The following is an 18,192-nucleotide window of genomic DNA, read 5'->3' on the forward strand; positions in this document are numbered from 1 at the left end:
CGGACCATTGGTCCATCAGTGGGCTTTCCGTGGTTTCAGACAGGAGAGTTTCATCAACCCTCCCTGGAAACACCAGAGATTAAAAATGGGACCTTCCGCACACTAAGCATTTATTTAGTTATTTTAATTTATATACTGCCCTTCTCCCATAGATCTCAGAGTGGTTCTACCACTGAGCAGCAGTCAGCTGCTGCAACCTGAAGATTCAGACAAGGGGCGTGAAGAGGTGTGGCCTACGTCATGCTTGCTCATCCCTTGCCCTTCATGGATAATTACATCTAGGAGAAGAAGAAAATGAACTGCCTGCATCCAGGTGGCAATTGATGGCTTTAAGGAGAGAAGGTCTCTTGAAAACCAAAGTCACCTTAGGCCTCAAGGATGGATAACACCTGTTAGACAGGAGGGAACATCCTCTTCCTGAGCAAGGTGCTTGAGCAGATGGTGGCCACACAACTGCCACATTTGAGTATTATTTAGCTGTTAATCCACTCCCCCACCTCATTCAAATCAGAGCAGAGTGGTCCACACCGGCACACATTTGAATTTGTACTTGAGGAACAACTTCAGTCATCCCCATTCATACCCCAAAGGCATTCCCTTTTGTGGTCATCCCTGCCTTCTAATTTGTTGATTCTATTATGCTAATTAAGTACCAACAGGGCATGTTGCTGATAGCTGCATGGACACCATGTTCTTTAAAAAAAAAACCCACCCAAGAAGTGTGCAAAAGCACAGTCAGGGAATTGTAAATTCTCTCTCACAGTTTTCTGGTTTTGTGCAATCGAGGGGATCAAAAGGAAAATAGGGAGAGAGGGAGAGAAGGGGCATATATAGGGTTAAGCTCTTGACATGCCCTTACCAGCAGGGTGGAAAATAAATGAAAGCCATTGATAATTCTCAGCACACACTTTTTAGGTTGCTGCACAATATATCTGTTGCAGCCATTTTTAATGTGGTTTGCTTGTGCAGTTTTCTGATTTTGTGCAAATCTGACTACGCATTCGGAAAAACTTTCTGACAGTAAGAGCTGTTTAGCAGTGGAACAGAATGTCATGAGAGGTGGTGGAATCTCCTTCCTTGGAGGTTTTTAAGCAGAGGTTGGATCTGTCATGGATGCTTTAGCGAAGATTCCTGTATTGCAGGGGTGGACTAGATGACCCCCGGGTCCCTTCCAACTCTAAGATTCTATGATCAAAAGAAGAAAAGTTCTCTTCTGGAGTTTTCTGGGATAAGTTGCAAAAACAGCTGGAAAAGCAACGAAAACACTGAGGAAGTTGTGGGCATGGAAATGGGAGTAGCAGAAAGTAACAATTGATCTAACCACCCAAAAATACCAAAACAAATGGTCAGCGACCCCAAGTGGAGTGGTTTGGAACCTAATTTCCTGCAAGGGAAGAAGAATTGAATTTGGTCTTGTCCAATTGTTACACGTTTTAAATGGAGATGCAAACAGCTGTATAAACACTGTAAACTGAAGGGTGGACAAGCCTCCAATTCAATTTGGGTCTTGGCATAGAAACCCGATTGGTCACCCTGATAAATGATTTATGTCAAGAGAGTGATGGAAAAGTGCTACCGTACTGAATATCCAGGACCACTCAGTGACTTCCAGTACGTTCTAGGTTGCCTCTAGTTTAGGACCTGTGGGTATGGTCATCCAGTGGCTTCACTCCACTTCTGGTGATTTCCAGAAGATGGCGCTGGGGGACAACTGCTCAGCCCTGTGTCATTTATACTATGGGGTCATGCAAGTCTTCATCTTTTTTTCTTTTTAGTCTGCCAGGCATTTAAAAGGTTTTACTACTTGAAATTCTGGTTTTCTGCTGCTCTGCTTATTCTTTTATTGATGATTCTTTTTTTTACTTTTTATAGCAACTTGCTGTATTTTGCTGCTTTATGTGCTGCAAAAATCCCTGGAATCATGGATGAAGGGCAGTATAAAAATCCCAAAATGAGTATAATTAAATAAATAGAGCAACCTTCACCTACTTGGTGCCCTCCAGATGTTTTGGACTAAAATTCCCATCTGCCCCAGCTAGTATGTTTGGGGCTGATGGGAGTTGTAGTTCCAAGACATCAGGAAGGCACCAGGTTGGTGAAGGCTGCTCTACTTGGAATAGAGAACTACAGCTGAAGTTTCAGGCAGAAATGGGTCTTCTTGAGATCCTTTAACAAAGGTAGCCTGGGGACTGAAGTGCTCCACCACATGGCCTCTGACCATCAATGTGAACACAAAACAAGAATGCCAGAAATGGGCGAGATCTTCCAAGATCTTATGCAGAGTGCAGAAATGCTGAATCATGACAAGCCTTATGGCTTATTCCCCAATCCACCCCCTGCCACACACCTCAAGTTTCTATGGTTTGGACAAATCAGCAACTGAAGTCAGGAGGGCTCCCAAAGTGGAGGAAGGACTGTGCTGTCTCTGTGGTCTCCAAACAGCTTTGAAGACACGTGCCCCTGTCTCTCTCACCCACCTGATTTGGACTGGGCATCAGGAGCTGTAATCTCAACTATCAGACTCTCCAAGGCCGTCCCCCTGCAGTTGATCTCATCCACAAGAACTCCTTTCCCTGTCCATTCTTCCAAGATCACCTGTTAAGAGATCATAGTCAGGCATCAGAAGGTGGCCAAAGGCAAGTAGGGCATGCCAAGACTTGGCTGGCCCTGGTGCACATTTATATCTGATCTATCCTCTTAACATCAAGTGAATACTTACAGCAGCTTACAAATTTGTCAGAACAACAAATGACATAACGTTAGAACATGGGAAACTATCAGAACAGATTTAAATCATGTAAAATGCCCAGTAAAACAAGTGTGTTTTCAATGCCTGCCTAAGGCTGGGCAATCAAGGGACCAGACATGCTGTAATTTGGATGCCGCAACCCAAGAAAGACCTCTCTCTTATCCCTACCTGCTGATGGGTGAAGGGGGAGCAGGAAACATAAAGAAGGGGCCACAGCAGAAAGTTCTCAGGTAGTTTTCTATGGAAGGAGGCAATTCCTGAAACACCAGGCTGAGCCCCAGGGAAAGGTATCCTCCACCAGTTCCACTGCACAAAGTACTACTGGATGCAAAAATCCAACATCTGGAGAACTTCAGCTTCCATGTTTTCTTTCAAAACCCATAAAGATGTGAAGACAGGCCTGAATAGATGGCCATAATCCTGCCAAGTCTCAACAGAAAAGCGGGGAGGGGCAGAGCAGCTTTTGCCAACCTGGTGGTCTCCAGATGTTTTGGATACTGACTCCCCTCAGTCCCAGCTATCAGGTTTGGAAAGGGCAAGCAGAATTTCTAGTACTCAGGAACTGGAGCCTGGTGCTCTGCATATCTCTTTGCCTCAGGTCAACCTCAGAAGCAGAATATATTTTGCAAAACAAGCAAACTGATACAAACCTGCAATGGCCCAGGGCACGGCCTGAAGGCGCACAATGCATCAGTCTTGCTGATGCTTAACAGGTGTGTCTGCCCAGCACTTGGGATGCATCACCCACCTGGGCAGCCCTTTGGGTTAATTTAATTGAATTAGTTTGTTGCAAAAGTTATAAACCACTCTGCATTCAGAGTCTACCTAATAGAACAAAAGACAAATATAATTTGCACAATGCCACAACCCAGATCTCAAGATTAATTTTGGGGGAGGTGCAGAATTGTGATTTGTTCGTTCACAGAGTACACCACAGCTCTGGCTATAGGAACCCAGGAAGACTAGAGAAAGCCTACAAGAGAGGGTCCCCCCAAGAGCTTCCTGTATTTGTTGCAGTTTCAGAGGAAACTAGCCCCTATTCAGACCATCAACCCAGATGCAGTGAAGCTCTTCTGTTTATGTTGCTGTGATCTCCCTCCCTCAAGAGCACATCTTCCCTAGAAGGCTCTGGGACTCTTTCCTTCTTTCTCTGCCCACCTCAATTTGCTGCATCCGCTTCTCCAACTCATGGGTGCCCAAAGAAGCCTCTGTGGCTGGGATAGTCGCCTCTGTTTCTCTCAGCCACTGCTTGGTGGATTCAACCAGTTTTCGGAATTCATCCAACTGTTCTTGGCAGGAGGATGCGCCCTTCTCTCTGGGAAGTGGAGAGAAAGGAGGCAGGTAAAAAAGTGGGTCAGCTCTGCTAGCCCTTTTCCTAGCATGCATTCCATCAGAAAGTCACCGAGAAGTCTGCAACCACAGCAGGCTCAACCTCAGCTCCCGCTCCCAAAATGTGTTAACATGGCCTGCCTTGCAGAGCTGCTGTGTAAGGAATTATGAGAAAAACAGTGTCCACAGTGCACTTATCACCTGCATATATGCCAAGTATTGTTACTGCTCCTTCTGCAACACTGGACCACCTATTTGGGACATTGTTGCTCAGTCCAATGGATTAAGGACTGAAAGGAAATCTCAGCCTCTTCATGCTCTGTTCTTCGTTCCTGGCTGATCAGGCCCTAACAAGGTCATCAACCCACCACAGAAAAGTGAGCAGACATTTAGACTGAGTTCTCCTGTTAAGTAAATTCTGCCAAAGCCAACCACCACCTCCCAGTCATGCTGAGAAAACACTGAGGCAGAGATGGTCTACACCCTTTCCAAAACCTTCAAGTTATCAAAACGTCAGTTTATGACAGCTTTGTTCTTCAACCTTCTCTCTGCCTCTGTCTCTGGTGTGAGGTAAGTAGGTTTTAACTCACTACCACCAGCAGAGAAAGAAAATAAACTTGGTGTTCCCAGGAAAAGCATTGCCTTGACTTGTCTTTGTCAGGATGTGGCTTTAGACAGGGGGGTGTCTCCATCTTTGTGGTCCCAGGGATACATTTGGAAACCTAAGAAGCTATCACAGGCACAAGAAAACACTCATGCCATAGAAGAAAAGCTGATGATGCTCAGACATCCTCCACTCCAAAGAACAGACAATTCCCCGCCCACCAAAAAAAAACCAGACAACTCCCTCCAAAACATGACCTCTGCAAAAAAGTCAAAGCAGCCCTCATTAACAACAACAACAACAACGAAGGAGAACCAAGCTTTAGACACATGTTGGTTTTGACATTCCTTCTCCAACTGCTGTGAATTTCTATTGAGCAAAAATTCACGACTAAGCACCAGCCACATTGTTTGGAAACCACACTGGCAGGAAAGGAATTAAGTTGTAAAAGGAGCCATATTATGAAGCTGGATCTTGGCTCCCTTCCACCTCCGTAAAGGACAAGATGCGGGGCCACTTGCACTGTCTCTTGTGCATGTAGCACAATCCTCGGTCCTTCTGTATGCTCTACCCCTGAGCTGCAGAGTGTCTGCTCATCACCACCTTTGTATCACAGAGCAGCAAAGAGCACCCCTTACCGTTCCCTTGCTGCTTTCTGCAACTGCATGAAGTCTTTCCGCAAACTGTGCACCTTCTCCTGGTGTGAGGAGGAACTTGCTGCTGCAAAACCACAAGAGCTCAGCTCCGTGGTCAGATGTTCCAATGTGTCCAAGTCCTCATGGTGCTGCTTCATCTCAGAATTCAGTTCCTGGCAACAAAACAGGGGTGGATGGAATGTTGCCATTAGAACAAAGAGCAGTGCCCAACACACAGGTCCAAGTTGGTCCTCTGAGACAAATTCACTACAGAAAGCCGCCAATGGAGACTGCACAGCTCATGTCAGCTCCTGGAAGCCATGTGTGACTGGGAGTGGTGTGGGGAAGCAGAAGGGATATGCATGTGTGTGTGTGTGTGTGTGAAGAAATTTTATTCAGTTCATGCTGAAAGGCAATTATACCAAATTTGCACTTCCCAAAACAACACACAAGCAAAAATGCAGCCATCCTTTGAAATTCACACTTCTCTAAATTTTGCAGTTAGCTAACCAAGTGTTCAAATTGCATATACCAGGTAAAGTGTGCATTAAAAGGCTCCTATTACTGAAAGTCAGTTGTCAATATATGGTTTGATTGTACTGTTAGCCACTTTGAGCTTCCAGCAAGGAAAGGTGGAGTATAGAACTTTTAAGTTAAGGGCAATTTGAGGGTCATATTCCCTCCTTGCTAACATTGCAGGGGCCACATGCTAGCAATGGGCAGGGCCAATGCAAAAGGCAGCTGGGTGGATCCACCCCACTCTCCCTCATTTACACATCCACCCACATAAGAGACACCCACTTATTCACAAACTCCATCCCTCCTCCATCTTGCTCTCTCACACACATTCTCCCCCAGCAATCAGGATTACAAATGAGTGCTTGTTTTGAGTGTTCAAACTCTGAGCGTGCTGCATTCCCATGCATGTAAAAGCTGCTTTATTCTGAGCCAGACCTTTGGTCTATCAAGTCCCCAAAGGCCTTCCCCAGCTTTGCAGCTCAAAGTGCCAGGGACTGAACCTAGGCCCCTGTGCATACAATCCTGTGGCTCCACTCCTGAGCTATGCCTGGTCCCCCATCACTCCTCTCTATCTCTCTCCACCACCATCATTCTGCAGCTTCTCACCTGGATCTGTTGGGAGAAGTGAGCAATGTCACGATCGGGCTGGTTTCCCGAGGCCAACAGCCGCATCCTGCTCTCCATGAACTGATGCAGTTTCTCAGAGAGGTGCTCATATTGCTCCACCTTGGGGAGGAGATCCTTCAAGGCGTCCTCCTTCTCCTGCTGCTGCCGGCAAAGGCTGCCAAAGCGCTCTGTCACCTCGGCCAGCTTGCTCTGCAGAGCGGCAGCTGTGGCACTGTCTGCGGTCTCCATGAAGCGGGTCACCATCTCCCGGGTGGCTTCGAGGCTGCTCTTTTGCCTGGCGATGTCCTGCTTCAGCTTCTGTTAATGGACACACAAGGGCAGGCAGGCAGACATAAGGATTGGGGGGAAGGAATTCTTTTCACAGCCAACTGACCCAATCCTGAACTTCATTGTGGATTGGAACGCAACTCCCAGTTGGACTATGCATGTTTCTTGCTTTTGCAGTGCAGTTTTGGTGCATTCCAAAGTGTGCATAAAAATACTTTAGTCTATCCTGCACAGAAATATTTGGGAAGAAAACCATGGACAGAAAGCAAAGACAAACCCCGGCTTACCATGTTTGTGGCGAGGGTCTCCTGGATGGAGGTGGAGGAGAAAGCAGCCACGTCTTCCCTCTGGAGGTTCCTCTCTACCTCAGCCACGGACTGAAGGAGGCTCTCCAGCCCCTCCTGCACACTTTGGGACTGGGCGATGGACTTCTGCAAGAGGTCTGAGCGTTCTGCCATCTGACAGGATAGGTTCTGGAAACGGCTCACGAGGGAATCTGAGGGAGAACCAAATCCATTACAAACCGGGTGTGGAAAATTAAAATGGGTGGAGGGCTTCCAGTACAGTACCCCATAGATCGTGTGGGGTCCAGCTGCCACAAATCACTCAGCTGTGTAAAAGGCCAACTAAGAAGGCGGAGAAATGTTATTTCTCAGAGCTGGCCAGCCCAAGGCACTTTGGTGCTGGAGGTGGTGAACTCAAACAACACCTTCCCATTTCCAGAACCCCCCTGGGAAGTCCACAGAACAACAAGGGCCAGAAAGCAGCTCTTTCCATCCTTACCTGTGGTTTCCTGAATGCCTCTGTGATCAGGTAAGGGCGCTTCGTGTATTTCCAAGAGGGACCGAGCTGCCTTCTGAAGCCTCTCTACAGGCACTTGGTGCTCAGCAAGGTCTTCCTGCAGGTGCTGTTGCAATTGACATGGCAGTGAGAGCAGAGCAGGAGTTAGAGCAGGGACAGACATGAAGAATAACCTGCAGTTCTTTTATATAATATCTCAATAAAACCTGGCTGTGGTTAGGGAAGGGCCATTTGTCAATGGCAGGGCATCTGTTTTGCACATGGAAGGTCCTCAGGTCAATCTTGGGCATCTTCAGGTAGGGCTGGGAGAGACCCCTACCTGAAAACTTGGAGAGCTGCTGCCAGAGACCAACCAATGGTCTGACTCAATAGAACACAGCTTCCTATGTTCATAATATACTTAATCATCATGGACACCCTGTGTTTTTAACCATCATTGATCTTGCCAACTTTGATGGCAACTAACTGGGCCAAGCTTTTGGGGGGTAGGCAGTGCTCTACGGGCAGTGAACTGGTCATTGGTTATTGACATACGTTGGTCACGTTGCACTGATTTTTTTAAAAATTGTTGCTGGGTGGGTTTAATTGGTTTATTCCTGAATCATAAGTTTTTATTTTGTTGATATCACTTTGTAAGTCACCCAGGGAAATATTTTCATTATGAGATGAATAAATGGAATGAATGGATGCATGAAATATTCAGTGTAGAGGAAAATGTACTTTGCACACGTCTGTGCTCTTTTGGGGACTACACAATCTATGACTGAGATCAAGCAAGGCAGCATACTTGGCTTCCCCATGTGAGTGCCCTCTGAATGTTGTTGGACTACAACTCCCATTATCCTTGGCCGCTGCCCATGCTGCCTGGGGCTGATGGAAATTGGAATCCAACAACATCTGGAGGGTAGCAGTTTTGGTGAAGGCTGCCATATATGTAATGTACAACCCCATCTGCTAACCCAGATTCCTAACTGGCAGCCTTATTCCAGTAAGCCACAGGACAGGATCTTTTCAAGCAAATCCCCAGCAAAAAATGGGAAGACAACAAAAAGGGAAGACTTGCGTCACTTGCTCTTCCTTCTGTGATTAATGAGTAAAACCATCAACCATCACCTCAATTCCAAGACTAAGCCAGGGGAGCCATAAGCCCCATTCACTTACTTTGGCACTGGCAAGCTGCCTCTGTAAAATGGCTGGATCTGAAGAAACAGGCTCTGACAGGAGAGTTGCCATAGCCTCTTCGCTCTCTTGTAGCCACGTCCGGAGAGATTCTGCTATGTCCTGGAACTGCTGAGAGCGATCCAGGAGCATACTCAGATGGGAACCAAGCGCAGTGCACTGCAAGATAAGGAGACACTTGTCATAGATGATTCTGTGGTAAGTATAAGGCTATGGTGCAATATTAAGGTTCAGGTTTTGCCCAACCCCACACAGATGGATAGCCAAGATGGCAACCATGGTCAGTTGTAGAGATCATAAGGGATTAGAAAGCTCACCTTCCAATTTCCCACAATCAGTAGCTTATAATTATATTTCTATCCCACCTTCTCTCCAAAGAGCTCAAGTGGCAGACATGGTTCTCCCCCTCCTATATTTTATCATCGTGTTAACTGTGGGTCAGGCTGAGCTACGAGGCAGCAACTGGCCAAGGTCACCCAGTGAGCCACATAGATTTGAACCCCCGGGCTCCCAGAACATAGTCCAATACTCTGTCACTATGCTATACCAAGGCTATGTACAAATCATAAAAAAAGCAACAACACGGGAGGCCCACATTAAGCTCCAGGAATGAAGTCATATCACAGTGGTTCCCAAAGTTCCCACCTTCCATGCTTTGTATTTAAAATTTTACTATTTTATTTTTCATGCAAAATTTGTCTCTGAATTTTATTGTGTTCTTATCTTCCTTAGTGGGTTGTGCAAACAGCTCTTCTGAATAACGTGTGTGTGTTTTAAAAAAAAGATGGGGTAGGGGACATTGGAGATGAGTTTATGGAACCGGGGGGGGGGGGGTTGGCCCCAAACCTTTGGGAACCACTGTCCTATGGCCTGCTTGTTCTAGATCCAGAGGTCCTAGATCTAGACCTTCTTTTTATCACTGTTCTTGTACCTTGGAATGGAGAGAACTGTATCGTTTGGTGGCATCGTCCAACTTGTTCTTCACCAGCACCCCAGTAGCTAAAACCTCAGGCCTTGGAGGCGCCCCAGCAGTCCCAGCTTCTGCCACCACCTTCTCTGCATCCAGCACTTTCTGCCCGGACATTGTCACAAAGCGCAAATCCCCCTTGTGTGAGATTACATCTTCCGCAAAGCTGCTCTGCCGTTGGAGCAGGGGCTGAAGGGACTCGAGGCTGCCGTCTCCTGCACGCATCCTTTCCAGCTCTTGCTCGGCCTGCTCCAGCCAAGCCTCAAACTCCACATGGTCCCGGAGGAATTTCTGCAGCTCATCCCGGAGCGCCTGTGATTGCTTGAGCCGCACCTCAGACTGAGACAAGGTGGTGGCATACTGTCCCTTCAGCTCCTCCAGCCTCCCCTGCAGCCTCTGCTTCTCCTCCGGGGAGAGATTGTGGCCTTGCTTGTCCAGGAAGGCTTGGGCTGACTGCGTAGCTAGAATGACTTCTTGCTGCTGAGAGAGAAGCTCTTGATGGCGGACCTGGAACAACAGCAGCAAACAACCAGGCTGTAGTACATCCAAGTCCACACTGACTATGTGAAATTAGAACCTGGGCCCTTTACAAGGCTAGGGAGGGAAACTGCAGCCCCCTTCAAAAATGCAAAGCCTTCATACAGTTCTGCAATATCGAGCCCATAGGGCTAGCCCTACTGTTAGGCAGCATGAGGCAACTGCCACAGGTGGCAAATGTCAGGGGACAGCAGGGGCAGGCCTCCCTCCCTCAGCTGTTCTTTCTGCCTATCCTGATTTTACCAACTTCTGCCAGAAGACAGAGCTCCCCACAAAGGAATGCTGTCCTTGGGGATGAAAAACGTTCCCTACTCCTGACTTTGAGCAAATGTGTTCTTAGCTTAGCTGGATTTTAGACCCAGATCTTTAACTCAACCCTCCATCCAGCAGACCCAACCAACCTTCAAGCTCTCATAGTGCAAAGTGAGATCTTCTTCAACTCTGTCCGCCTCCTTGAATCCACCATCAGGGTTATCTTGGACTCTTCCAGTCACTAGACCCACTGGGTGGTGTTCAGCTTCTGTGAGCTCCTTGGGCTGCTCTAGTGATGCCACCCAGTGCAGAAGAGAATCAATCTTACTCTTATTTTCTTCAAAGTCTTTGACAGCTCTAATCTGGAAACAGAGCAGAGTGCATAGGAAGCTGATAGATTACAAAGCACAGAATGGGTAAATATGGGCTAGAATTTTTATGTCAATAGTGTCATGCAAAATTTTTTGCATGCCTCAGAAGCATCCCACTACAATTCTCAGAGCACTGGACAACACACAGCCTCTTATAAGTTTACCCAACTCCCTCCTTATGCGAAGGAGGGATCTTCCACACCAGCTCCAGGTTGTGTGGTGCTGTACCTTTTCTGTTTGCTGTTGCACCACAGTGCTCACAGCACTTTCAAGCTCCTTCTGCGCCGCCTCCGTCCTCTCTTGCAGGGACTGGTACTGCTCCTTGGCCTGGCAGAGCCTTTCCTGCAGGGATGCCAGTTCCTTGGGGTCCAGCTTGGTCCGGTTCTCCTCCAGGAACTCCTCTGTCGCTTTCAAGACACCGGCAAAAGAGGCTGCTCGGCTGTGCAGGCTTCTCTGCAAGTCCTAATGGCAGAAATCAAAAGAGCAGCAAAGAGAGTGACTATCTCTGGCATAACTGTAAGCTGGTATTCACAGACTTGTAATGATGTTGAGTTCTTGAGGCAAGAGGCCACTGATTTCTGAGCAGAGATTATGCTGATTAGATTTCATGGTGTCCTGCTGATTTTATTAGAACTGTTGAATTGTTAGTTTGCTTTTATATATGGTGCACCTACTCTGCCCTGGGATTACCGGCTTGAGGGGTGTGTTACAAATGAAACAAAGCAAATAAACAAGCCACACGCCTTGCATTGTAACAAAGACAGAACAAAACATGAGTGCAGATGCTGGAGTGTGGAAAGAAGAAACACCCAGCAACCCAGCCTGGTCACAAGATGTGCTTTGCCACCTGGCCTACCAGCTCCATCAAGGGAAACACAGTGCAGTGGTCCAGCTTCCTGTAATTGTGTTCTCACCTTAACGTCACTCTGGCTCTGTTGCAGTACAGAGAGGTCCCCTTCCCTCGCTGCTCCCTGTGGATCCACCAGTCTGTGCTCAGCCTGGTTCATCCAGGTGCACAACTCCTCCAGTTTCTGGCTGCGTATTGCCTGCTGTTCTTGAAGTGTCTGTTTAGATTTTGGATTGTTTAACAAAAACAAAGCACCTGTTAATGCCTGTCAATTCAACTGTTAAAACCACAAATGCAAGCCAAACAAGTTGCAAAACAGAAAGCACTTAAGCAGATGCAGTCAATGGCTCGCAAGAGGCATCGTCTCTCTCTCACACACTCTCTTGCTTCACCCTTTACTTTTGCTCTAGACGGTCATTTAGGTCCATTGTCTGGCACATCAAAGCGTATATGGTTTAAAATGGAGTCATTTGCCATCTAGGTTCTTTCTTCTGCCTTTAATTCCCACTCTTATTCCCATATAGCAGCCCACTTATCAAGGACTGATGTTGACATGAGGGCTTTTTCCTTGAAAGATGACTTATCAGAGGGAAAATGGATGGCAAAATCTGTGTGGCTCTTGCAGGAAAATTGGAGGAGGGAAGAATCTGGTCTTCTCCTTGAAGACGTTTCCTGCAAAATCTTTTTTTTTTTTTTTGCATTCCAATGTAACACTTTTCATGCCTCTTTCTCCCACTGAGGGGTGGGGGGAAACACATTCACTGAACCCAAACATAAATCATTTCCATGGAGGCAGTTATTCTGGCTTATGCTGTCAGGGCTAGAAAGCAATTAACCCAACCTTTGCTTGAAGCCCTGTTTTTGCATCCCAGTCTCAAGAACAAAAGATACCTGGGGAATAACAAGCTGTGCTAAATGACCTTGCACAACTGCTATAAACCCAAAAAATGTTATTTCTGGGAACAGTGGGAGAAATAAAGAGAGACAGAGTGAGTGTGAGTGAATTTTCGACACTGCACCAAACCAAGTCCCAGATTATCCTCTTGGGAGTCCTGCAAATAGGGTGTCATTGAGCATGATGTGTGACCCTGGGCCATCCTTCTTTCAACCAGTGTGCAATTTGTCTTTCCCTTGGTGCCTTACGATCAAAACATACAAACTTCTGCCAAATGAAAAACAGGGCTTTTTTTTGTTCATTTTCAGACATTCCTTAAGCCAAATAACAGAAGCAGTTTGAGGAGGAGGAGAGGGGGAAAGAGCACTGCTAAAAAAGCACTCTTCAGCAGCATAACAAGATCTTCTCGCATTAGGGATGGGAGCACACTGAATCTGAAAAGGCAAAGCAAAACGGTTAATACACACAAACACACATACACAAAAAGAAGAGAGGCAGAATAGGCACACATTACAAGGGGACAATTGTTAAACAAAACCTTACTTGTATTAGCAGTGTCTGAAGGAAAAAGAGAGGCAGGGGCATGCAGTTATGGGGGCTGCAAAAGCACACCTTTATTGAACATCCTTGTGTGCACTTCTTAAGGGCCAAAGTGGATGCATTGCTGAACTCAGAAGCACAGAAGGGACTTAGTAGCAGATATTCTTCCTGTTCTTAGAATATTCACTCTACATTCTCTAGATCAGTGGAGGGCAGAATTCAAGCTTGCTGAATCTATTTTGTGCTTCGCTAGAACCCAAAGATCCACCAACTGGAGCATGCGAGTGTCTCTGACATGGGTTCTAAACACCAGAACTGAGCTGAGCTCACAATACTTCCACATTTATATTTATGCTTCCTAAGGATAGTCTTCTAAAAAAAAGGACAGGGGTAAGCAATGGTAGGCTGGACCTGCTGGGTAGATCTTTGGATGATCTGCAATGGATTGGCAAGGATTTCTGCTCCCAATTATTTAACAACAGCACCAAAATTAGGCTGCTAAAGTGAGGAAAGCTCGAGGGTAACCGAGAATGTGTTTATATCTGCTGGTAAAAGTACACAGAGGGCAAGTGCACCCGGCACCTTTAAAACACCAGTGTGCATATCAAAAACCCATTCCTTAAATATAAGACAGAACAGGGGCTGGAATGGTAACTATGTTTGCAGAGACTGTACTGACTTTTCCCAAAAGACTTTCTCCAGTCTGAGAAAAGTCAGAGGAACAACGGGGGGGGGGGGGGAGGTGGTTTTGATTAAACTGCAGCCCTGAGTGGGCCTTGCGTGCAACTGTGTATTCTGCACTATTTCCACCATGTTCATGCATTGTGTCAAGTCCTAAACCAGGGATAGGTAACGGTGATCCCCTTTGACCAGCAGGTTGGAACCAATCAAAATTTAAACAGTTACCAAAAGCAAGCACTGCTTGCAAAGGTTCTCCCTTTGTACCCACAGATTTTCTTGACACACCTGAAATCAGATGATGGAGGTGAGAGAAAAGTGGGCATGGCTGGAGGAAAACAGATTTGCAGGCCAAAGGTTCCACCTACATGCCACAAACCATAACATACAAACCAGCACTCCTGGTTTGTTCCTCTACTAACAAAGCTTGGTACTCAGTCTCTTCGCTTACTAAGTGTGACTTGTTTGGAGATAAATAAGCCACGAGCAGCATTTTGCACAACACATTAAAGCAGGGCTCATGGTTTGTTGCTCCTGACTCAACAAAGTGAGGAGCGCAGTAGACTCTGCAGCATAAACTAGCAGGCTGCTTGTTCATGCGCAAAATTGGACCACTGTGCCTGTTGCACTCATACTGTGCATCTGCACATCTATTACAGGTAAAAACCACAGATAGCAACAAGTCCCCCATACCCTGGGCTAACACTTGAGTCACAAATGTGTTGCTTTTAATGCTCCACTTTCTCCCCTCTTGCTCCATCCAGGACATTACTTTAGCCTTCCTTATTGAGATTCAGCCCCACCACTATGACAGAAACTAGCTTAACTGGTGTCCCCCATTGTCCTTAGAACAGTCACCTATTTGGAGTCCTGACTCACTCTGTGAAAGGGAGGATGGAAGGAGAGAGACACAGAAATGAGGCATCTCTCTGCTTTGAAGCAGCAGCTGACGCACTCTATGATGCCACAACTTAATTGCAAAAGGATGCGTACAGAAACTGTAGGAAGGGCAGCTTGGTTAAAGAGGAAAAGACACACATCCTGCTCCTTGTTAAATACGACACAGCAAAGAGGTTGCCACTCCACCACTGTCACCTGATCTGTCTGCTCCACTTGCTGGAGACAGACCTGAAGGACCTCTGCCCGGGTGGCCAGCCTCTCTGAAAGTTCCCGGAAGGATGTCTGCAGCTCGTTCAGCAGCCTCAACAGCTGCCTGCTTTGTTCCGGGGACAAGTCTTGAGCGTGCTCAGAAATGAAGAACTGAATGTCAAGGGCTGTTGCATCAAGCTGAGCTTTGGTGTCTGCAAGGGGCCTTTTCAGCTCCTGGCCATGTCAAGAGAGGGGAAGAGGGAGAAAATGTAGCCACTCTGAGACTTCAGTCACCCGCAAGATACCTTTGCAAGTTTCACCTGCTTGAATGACCAAGTGACCAGAGACTTTAAAACAAAAGAGGCTTAATGGTCCTTCATCAGGGCAGGAAGCTTTCCCCGATAGCCTGAAATTAACACACTTAGAGCTAGGGAGAAGGGCAGAGAAATAGCTCGGAGCCAGTCTGAATTCATTCTCTGCCCTTCTGTCTCTCACACACCATCAATTTGTGAGTGGATGAAGGTGAAGCACCTAAGGATGGGTCAGTCTGTCAATTTCAGTTTCTCTCAGTTTCTTATTTTTCCCATTCACATTTTTTTGCACCAGATTGTGTGTGGTTTTTAAGTCCTAATGAAAATTAAACAGCATTTTAGCATACACTTCAATTACACACATTTTTGTTATGTAATTTTGCCCAATAAACATATTTTTGCAGGCCATTTCCCCCTTATATAAAGCATTTTAATGTGTTATTTTCATTAATATATGCATTTATGTATGCATTCCCCTAGTATATGCATTTCTGTACTAATTATTTGCTTGGAAAGGAACACAAAATTCGGAGAAGTGTGAATTTCAGTTCACATATTGTTTCAGGACATGCATAGCTGGTAGGTTCGCCTTTAAATGAGAACTGAAATCCATTTTTTCCACACAACTTCAGAGACACCCCAGGGTGCAAGCTCTTTCTCCCTGGGAACCTAATGTGGAATTGCAGCCTGATGCAGAAGTCTTGGTTTGCTTCTCAAATGCTCTCCTTACATTTGTTATATCTTAAAATATACATTACAACTACACCCTAAGACTTCAGGGTGTAGTCTGGTTTCCCTTCCCATCCCAAAGAAACTAAACCCCGCCCACCCTTCCCTGGGGAGCTTCCCATCACCCAGAAAAACAAAAAATGCCTGGCAATGTTACATTCTAAGTCAAACCAACGTTGGCTGGGGCTGATGGGAGTTGTAGTCTGAAACATTTGGAGGGCACCAGATTGGCAAAGGCTGTTCTAAGTGGAAAGGAATTGGCTGGCAGGTCATATAGCATAAGGTCTGGCTTCCCAGTCATATTATCTTGGGAGGAGCCAGTTGCAAACTCAGGCATGCCACACACCCACAAAAAGCTCTCAAGAGCTCCAGGCAGAGAAGAGGAAATATTTGTTTTTTTTCAAATGCCAGATCATAAAACTACACAATTCATAGCCATACATGGTTATAACTTACAACACTCACAGTGTTGCACAAACGGTTGTGATGTCTACTGGCGCAAAATGCATGGGTGATGCTAATTGCCATCACAGATCCATTTTTAGATCATAATGCAGACCCCCCCCCCTGCATGGTGTGTGTGTGGGGGTGGAGCTTTGTCTAGACAAGCAAGGAGTCTCCACTAAGCAGAGTTCTTGAATCTTGCCAAAAGGTGTGGGGTGGTGGAAAAAACAGGAGTGAAAGGAGGACAACTCAGGGCAATGAAAGAAAAGTGGAGGGAAGAAAAAAAGAGGCCTACCAGCCTCAATCTGGCCCTCCTAATTCATCCACCAGAATTTCCATAAAGGCAACCTTTGGTGGTCAGGATGCTGGCTAGCAACTAGCAGGAAATGGCTACCACCATAACAGCCCTGTTTGTGAAATACCCTGAAGCATCTGGCTCCATAAGGGAGCAACACTCTCAACCAGACAGACCAATGATCCAATACAGCAGGGCCATTCTCATGTGGCTAACTGTTGTTTCCAGAGCTGGAAAGGTCCCAGAATGAGTTTGTAAATACTGAGGACAACTTCCTAAACATATGCCTTTTTACAAATATTGAGTGGCTGATAGGATAATTGCATTCATGGTTGAAATGAAGTGAGCCAAGGCAGAAGGCCCAAAGTGAGTGGTCCCAAGGGTGCTCTCAGCAGAGAGTATAGGTCCCCTAGTTAGCATGCGGAGAACCAGGAACTCCCAGCCCCCTCCGTGGGAAGTTGCCACCCTCCCAGTCAGGCTTAGCCTGTGACGTTGCTATGGCAACTACCTTGTAGCTCTGGAGGAAGGAATTCAAGCTGCTGGCATCAGTTTTAGTGTGGGACTCTAGATGGTTGAGTAACTCTGTGGTGTCAGACGCCCAGCTCAGCAGCTCCTGGAGCCTGCCCTGCAGCTTCCCATGCTGTGCTAGGATTTCAGCCTCAAAATGAAACAACAACAGAGAAATAATAATTAAAACCAGAATAGGAACAAAAGGGCAAACCAAGGTCAGCCAAAGATGCCAAACCTTAACAAATATTGGCATTTTAGCTGACAGGCGCAAAACTCTGGCCTATTCTTGAAGCAAAAGTGTCTCCACAAGGTGACTCTCCTCTCAGGATACATGTGGTAGGAGAGCTCTTGTGAATGGGCTCACATATAGCAGCGGTAGCAGTAGCTGCTTTTTAAACAATGTTTGCCACGGGGGGGGGGGGGCGCAATAAAGGAAGTCTTTTTCAGTACGCAAGAAATTCCTGTTGCTGCATGAGGAGTCACTGTGCAAGAGAACAGAGAAAAGAAAAACTAAGGGGAAAAATTATGCACAGATGAATATTCCCCCACAAAAACTGTCGCATGAAGTGGTCACTGAAACTCAGATGCACACACTCCACACAGGCAGTGTTCAGAGGTGGGACAATGTACGGTTGAGGCCCAGGACATCACTTAATTATTTGGCATTTCCCCCAAATCATCTGCTGGCCACAAAGAGAACAAGAACAGGATGCTGGAATAGATGGGTGTAGGCGTGATCTAGCAGGCCTGTTCTTATATTCTTATGCTGTTAATGGCACGTTAAGAACAAACAGGGGTTAGAAAGTTGATGTGAGTATTAATCTGCTTTTAGTCTACTGTGAATAAGGGTTGATTTTTCTTACTGATAATTTTATTGTTTATCATTTTTGTAGATCACTTTGAGGTCTATTTTTACTATCAAGTAGTATATAAATTTTGTGAAATGAATGAATAAAACAAACTTCCACTTATGCAATGTGTGTGTGTGTGGGGGGGACATTCAGACATGAGACCTTT

The 18,192-nt window shown here is 46.2% G+C and overlaps 1 protein-coding gene across 22 annotated transcripts in view; it reads right to left on the reverse strand.

Moving 5' to 3' along the window:
• The window catches only part of MACF1 (microtubule actin crosslinking factor 1), a 291,360-nt gene that overhangs the window by 93,250 nt on the left and 179,918 nt on the right, over positions 1 to 18,192 (reverse strand). For 19 of the 22 annotated variants that reach the window (XM_053399045.1, XM_053399042.1, XM_053399047.1 and 16 more), the window contains 13 exons: positions 17,174 to 17,323; positions 14,893 to 15,120; positions 11,752 to 11,901; positions 11,066 to 11,299; positions 10,616 to 10,828; positions 9,642 to 10,184; positions 8,693 to 8,869; positions 7,514 to 7,637; positions 7,018 to 7,226; positions 6,443 to 6,760; positions 5,321 to 5,490; positions 3,908 to 4,064; positions 2,478 to 2,595 (listed from right to left, as the gene is read on the reverse strand). In XM_053399045.1, the coding sequence (XP_053255020.1) occupies positions 2,478 to 2,595; positions 3,908 to 4,064; positions 5,321 to 5,490; positions 6,443 to 6,760; positions 7,018 to 7,226; positions 7,514 to 7,637; positions 8,693 to 8,869; positions 9,642 to 10,184; positions 10,616 to 10,828; positions 11,066 to 11,299; positions 11,752 to 11,901; positions 14,893 to 15,120; positions 17,174 to 17,323 (2,791 nt within the window). The remainder of the gene's footprint in view (positions 1 to 2,477; positions 2,596 to 3,907; positions 4,065 to 5,320; positions 5,491 to 6,442; positions 6,761 to 7,017; positions 7,227 to 7,513; positions 7,638 to 8,692; positions 8,870 to 9,641; positions 10,185 to 10,615; positions 10,829 to 11,065; positions 11,300 to 11,751; positions 11,902 to 14,892; positions 15,121 to 17,173; positions 17,324 to 18,192) is intronic. The other 3 variants (XM_053399053.1, XM_053399052.1, XM_053399051.1) reach the window with 1 other exon arrangement.

This window comes from Podarcis raffonei, chromosome 8, assembly GCF_027172205.1.
Source record: "Podarcis raffonei isolate rPodRaf1 chromosome 8, rPodRaf1.pri, whole genome shotgun sequence".
Taxonomy (NCBI): domain Eukaryota; kingdom Metazoa; phylum Chordata; class Lepidosauria; order Squamata; family Lacertidae; genus Podarcis; species Podarcis raffonei.